The sequence below is a fragment of the Crocodylus porosus genome, unplaced genomic scaffold, assembly GCF_001723895.1.
Source record: "Crocodylus porosus isolate Cpor-Errol unplaced genomic scaffold, CroPor_comp1, whole genome shotgun sequence".
Taxonomy (NCBI): Eukaryota; Metazoa; Chordata; order Crocodylia; family Crocodylidae; genus Crocodylus; species Crocodylus porosus.
This window is the reverse complement of record NW_017728910.1, coordinates 11971934-11978316: the sequence shown is the minus strand read 5'-3', so window position 1 is coordinate 11978316 and position 6383 is coordinate 11971934. Positions and strand designations below refer to the sequence as shown.

The 6383-nt window shown below is 38.2% G+C and overlaps 1 protein-coding gene across 4 annotated transcripts in view; it reads left to right on the top strand.

Moving 5' to 3' along the window:
- Window positions 1-1651, top strand: part of ZBBX (zinc finger B-box domain containing) — a 69102-nt gene extending 67451 nt beyond the window's left edge. For all 4 annotated transcript variants that reach the window (XM_019532682.1, XM_019532683.1, XM_019532681.1 and 1 more), the window contains one exon: window positions 1449-1651. In XM_019532682.1, coding sequence (XP_019388227.1) covers window positions 1449-1521 — 73 coding nt within the window. In that variant the 3' untranslated portion in view covers window positions 1522-1651. The remainder of the gene's footprint in view (window positions 1-1448) is intronic.
- Window positions 1652-6383: the final 4732 nt, after the last annotated feature.

Here is a 6383-nt window from a genome sequence, read left to right as displayed (position 1 = left end):
CTCCCCAGGGGAGAGAGGTGGAGGCCATCTCTTCCCAGCCGCTCGCTGCCTCTCTCTCCAAAGAGCGGGCTGTGGTCATGGAAGCCAAAGCCTTCCCGATAACACCAGTGCCGCAGTCTTTGGTTCACCGCGTGGATCCTCCTCTACCTCCTCAGCCCATAGCCCGAGACTGGGAGGATCGAGGAAAACACCACCTGAGCTCCCATACCCCTAAGCCCCGCTCCCAACTCCCTGTAGCGCCTCATGACTGCATTTGTTAACATTAGTTTTGCTGTAGGATCTAAGTTCATGTCTAGGACGTCAAGAATAAAGCGTGGTCTATATCTGGCTGTGCTTTGGGTGTTTCTTCCCAAAATTGATTCATTTGAGCAAGTATTCTTGATAATAAAGCCTGCAAATATAACTGTATGAAGATATATGAAGAGTTCTTGGCATAATATTTAAATAAATAAGAATAATTTTAATTAGCACTTCTATAACATTTTGTACCTTGAAAGCACTATATAACATAACTAAAAAGTAAGTTAGGTACCACAATGCTATTTTCATGGATGGATTTTGTTGGTTGCCTTTTAAACTGAAATGTATCTTTTGCTACCTTCATTTTGTATTCTTTGTATCTTCATTTGTATACGTTTTGTATCTTCTTGTATCTTTTGTAAGATTTTGTATATCTTCTTTGTATATCTTTTGTATCTTCTTTTTATATAGTTTGTATCTTCATTTGTATCTTTGTTTTTATTTTTTTATTTAATATTTAAAATAAAGTTAAGTACCTCTTTAGCTTAATGAAAAGGCCCAGCATGACTTCAGTGTTTGTTGAACTCATCTTAGCACCTGTTACCTCCTTGTAAACCTAAAAGCTATACCAGAGAGAGAAAACACCATGTTTCAGGGTCTTGCAAATATTTGTTGCATACTTCATGCAGCACAACCTCATTATAATGAGCTCCCATGGAACTGGGAGAAGAGTTTGTTTAGAAGAATGTGTTCACTATAATTGGGCTACTCACTGCCTTGCATCATAACAGTGAAAAATGTTTTTCTTATGCCAGGAGTAGGGGAGAACAGGGTTTATTATTATGTTATAAGCAGGGTTTATTGTATTTTTGTAAGTGTTGTTACAAAAAAATTGCCTTACTGCACCTATTCCCATGTAATTACTATTTATTGCCATGATGCAGGTGGGAAACCAGATTTAAAACCCCTGTGCCTTACATGTGTACACTAAAATGTGCATACTTTAAGATTACAGGAAAATATTTTCAGAGAGCTTCAAAATACGATTTAGTAAAGAGAGGAAAAATGGGCAAGGTAATCCAACAGCATACTTTATTTATAATCCAACAGCAATGACATAATTTTCATAACTTTGTATATATAATGGTCAATTGTATCAAGCTAACATTGAAAGGAACTTTTGACAATCGCTGTCTTTTGTCTTTCAGTGATTGTGATGAAAACTACACTGAGGAGGAAGAAATTCTGAGAGACAGGCAACTGGTTCTTGCCCTACATTGACCAGCAAGTAAATAACTTTGCTTAACGTAAAATGAGTAGCAGGCATAGTCATCTAGGGCACTGTAAACTTTAACTGTTGAAGACTGCTATGTAGCTCACCAATATGAATAAAAGGTGTTTGAAAATAAAATCATGTGGATATTGCCTTTTACTTTAATTTTTTTTTTAGCAGAAGCAACTTGTCTTCAGTAATATTGCAACTTTAAGATCCTATATCTGAAGACTTAGAAAGTTAAGAAACAGGGTGCTTAATCCTGTAAGTTGCCTGTTTGTTGTAACGCACAGGTGGGCAAAATATGTCCCGTGGGCTGGATCTGCCCCACCAACTACTTGTATCCAGCTTGCTGGCTGGCTGGCTGCTGCCAGCTCCTGGGATCTGGCCTGCAGGTGGCCAATGGCTCTAGCTCTGGCTCCGGCTGCCATGTGGTACTAGGTAGGTGGATGGGACTGCTGCTCAGTGCTGCTGCAGTAGCATTAGCTGTGGACCCTGGCAAATGTCTCAATCCCCATCTGGAACGTGCTGGGTGTGTTCACAGCTGATGCTGGTTCCCATTTGGGGTTGCTTCCACCATGTCGGGGGTGGTGCCAGAAAATGCCAATGGGGCCAGCAGGTTCTGAGTTAGAGATGGGGATTGGGGCATGTTTCAGCTCTGGGTAGGGGTTGCAGTGGGAAGGGTTGGGGGGAGAGAGAGAGGTTTTGGGGCATGCTACAAAGATCTGGGGTGTAGGAAGAGAGAGCAAAAGGCAAGATCGGAGCATGCTATAACTCTGGGGCTGGAGAAAGAAAGAGAATCGGGGTGTGCTATAGCTCTGGAGATAGAAGGGAGTGGGGGGAGAGAGAGGATTGGGATTAGGGCATGCTACAGCTCCAGGGAAGGAGGGAGAAAGGAAGATGTGGCCCTTCAGAGGACACCAGAACTCATTAAGTGGCTTTACAGCCAAAATAATTGCCCATTCCTGTTGTAATGAGAGCTGAGGCAGTGCAGAACATGAAAATCTATAAGCAGGGCTGATGGGGGAACCCACATCAGAACACAGGAAAAATTTGAGCAATACTTAACAATTATGTTTTTACCTCTTATCCATTTAAAAACAGTTGTTAGTCAAGGGGCTTAATTATCAGTTCCTGTCTATATTTAGTCCCGTTCTTATGTTCCAGCATAAGAACTGATTGCTCCACCATACTGAAAGTTATGATGGAGCAACTAGTGCCAAATTCAGAGATAATGTGCAAGACTGTAATATGCCTTAGAAGAAAGTAAAAGTAGAAGCAAGCATGTTTCAGTGCTTTCTCCATTAATACGGAGCCCCATCAGAACTCTGAACTTGCCATGTCAATGTTGACTACTAACAATTTAACACCTTCTTTACCCACTTTTATTGCTATAGTCTTGTTTTCCAGCCCTTCAGTATGTAACTATATTCTTTTTAAACTTGGCTGCATGTGCTCTGCATCAGAGGGAATTAAATGCTCTTTTTCCAGAAATTCACTACTTTCTGTGGAAGAGCATTGACAGGCCCAACAGAGATCCCCCATTTATCATGTCCAGTCATCTTGGAGTACTAAGGGACTCAATGTTATAAGCCTTCAAGGACGATATGAATGTCTCAATTCTCCCTTTTAAAGTAAGAGGGGTTTTTTGAGCTCACTTCAATTTCTCTCTCTGACGATTAATGGCAAGGCCTCAGAATAGACTTTTTAACTTGCAACACTTATATCATAACAGGTGAGTTAAGAGTACTACAGAATACCAAATCTGCCCATTTCTGTTCCTTTCTGTGAGTCTTTACAGAGTTCTCTTTTGGTGGGGCTCAGGTGAGGAGGGGTGGCACTATTTTAAAGATACCATTTGAACAGATTTTTAGATTTCCATTCCAAATTCCCTTTACTCCAGCTTTTTCGCCCTTGGGAATAGTAGTAAATAATCTGAGCGCTTCCCCCGTCTTGCCTTGCAAACTATTATGTGGCTAAATGAAACTCTTACTACCAGCATATTAACCTTTGGAAGAATCCATGTGCTACTAGCTGGCACACTATTTGAATGAAGTGGGACTTCCACCCTTTTGTTAAATACACCTTAAACATCCTTTTCAGGGATGACTTTTTGCCAGATAACCCAGTCAAATTCTTTTTCAGAATAAATGTTTGTCTTTGGAATGGCACAGATGCATATTTAAAAATGTGGGTGATTATGCTATGCCACATAAGGTTATTCTTTTTACATATAGAAATCTATATAGGTGAAGTATTTATTCAAACACTAAGTAGGCATTTTTCCTTTTTAGTAATACTATATTTACCTAAATCTTTTCAGAAATGCCTGAAAGTACATACTTGCTTCCATTTTTAGAACCAAAAAAAGAATTTAAGCATTAAATCAGTACTTGAAGGTTTTTTAGTTGAAGGGAAACGCTTTAAGAGGCCGAGTTTGTTTGTTGTTCAAAGAAATTGTTTGCAGATGGAACTCATGAAGATGCCTCTGAGTGTTTAGTATTCTCAGAAATTTGAACATGGGATTCAAATGAGATACTTTAGCTGTCATAAACGTCCACTGACAGGAAGCTTCTTGCTTGATATAACTTCGTAATTCAGAGATGATCAGGTCTAGAAATAGAAACTTGCAGCATGACATCTTTTTTTATTATTTTTGCATGATTGCTTTATGTTTGAAAAGAATAGCTGAGAAACCTTTCATTTTTTGCTTTCGGTGTAATTGTGGCAGATAATGTTATAACTGTATTTAACAAACATGTTTCTGTGGTGATTTGTGCAAGCATGTTCTTCTACTGTATCAGATGGCACTTTGCTTATACATCAAAGCCCAGGTATGTTGGGATTATTAACCAACTTGATTTTCATAGTGCAGTTTCTTGCTAGACTGCGCTGTTAAGTGTTTCCATATTTATAGTAAAAATGGAAAAAATATTTTATTTGAAAGTGACTTGGATCAAAGTGTATTTTACTGATTGTGTATTAATTAAGTACAGCGTACTGCTATGCATTGGACGTAACAGATAACGTGAAACTATCTGGACATGTTTACATTGCAGCAAGTTAAAACTTAGTGTGGAGTAGCTGATCCATGACATGTCCATCTGCCCAATGTTACCTCATGGTAAATAAAAGCTAAACTGGAAAAACTTAGCTGTGATTTAGTTAGAGGTAACCCACTCAAGTCTGGTAGAAGTGGGCGGATGAACAGTTACCGCATGTCGACTGTTCTGCATTAAATTCCTGTCCACTGCTCATGCTTTGTAGGTTGCTTGCCTATTCCCTTCTAGACTTGTCTGTTGAGTTCTGTGAGCTCTATAATAAAAGCACCCATAATTTATTGTTTATGCATAGTGTTTTATATGAGTTTGTAAAATAATGTCAAACAGAAGGTTTTTAGGTCAGCCTTATCCTCCATCTCCCCAGTGAACAGCTAAGAGACCATAAAATGAGATTACTACATACATGCAACTGAAGGTCTCTGCTTGTTTATCACAATACACTCCGCATACTTGTATGCAACATAACTTATTTCAAACATTTTACTGATATTGGGGTAATGTGTATCGCACATTTAAGGCTTTTGTCACCTAGTTTTCCACACCCATTGTCCATTTACTGGGCAGATTGACCTGGGTAGATTAAAGCATTAGATATTTTAAGAGGAAAATGCTTAACACAGAAAAAACAAAACAAATGAACAAAAAGCAAAAAAACAAAGCAGAAGTATAAAACTATTCACAAGACTCAGTCTTAGTGCTTTGTGAATGGAAACAGTTTGTGTGAAAATTGCATCACAATTATTATGTAAAAATGCGAACTAGGATAGTCTTTTTGAAGTTTATTTAAGTATAAATATCTCATTATCTAACTGCCTTCCTATGGAAAAAGGTTGAGGCTGAGAGCTGGCTATTTTATAGAAAAAAGATCCCAACATAACCGCTAAAAGGAAGCTGGGGGGGATTAAATTTGGAGTGAACTGGCACACCTCCTCCTCTCCTCTTCCCTATTGTATTGACTAAAGAACTGATTAGCTGTCTGTTGTCCTGAATGTGTGATAAAAATGATTTGTTTTGATTTACTGATTAATACAGTGCTGATCCAGTGATTTAAAAATGCTTTTGATAAATATGACAGTTGTATAATTGGATTGGCTTGTAGAATGTGAAAATAATCATTAAAAAAATGACTGCAATTTTCAAAAAATGGCCTTTCATTTCAGGTGCTAAACTTGAATCTTTATTGTGTCTTATTTTAAGAGGCATCAAGTGACATACTGGTGAAAAATCTGCAGTGCATTCTCATTCAGATCCTTGTTACCTTTTAAAATACTTATCTCTATTCTCCATGGGACTTCAAATAATGAATCAAGCTGTAATGTAATACCCTAGGCCTGTAGAGCATAGAGTGTTTTAATTTCATAGGAGGAGCCATATAAAAATTGTTTGAAAACCCCTGTAATGAAGATTCAGCAGAATCAGGGTGACTTAACCTAGAAAAATTGCATCTCCTCTGACAGAATGCTTTGGAAAAACATCTTCAACCTCATTTGCTGGCTGAAGCAAATCAGTCAAAGCAGCTTCTTTCAGAGAAACACAGCATTTTATGAAGTAACCCTAATTGCTAATAATGGGAGATATCGGATCTAATGGATCATTGATCCCAATTTCCTGACTCATGCCCTGTCTTCTCAGGAAGGATGTACTCCTTCACTTCCATCTTCCTTAGATAATTTACTAGATAATTAAATGCTACTACCTTTGATTTGCTGCCAGCATTCCAAAACTATCATCTGCTAATATCATGTCCTAGAAAAGTTTTCCTCTAATATAGAGAAAGGACAGTAATAATGCAAACTTGAGGCTTTATA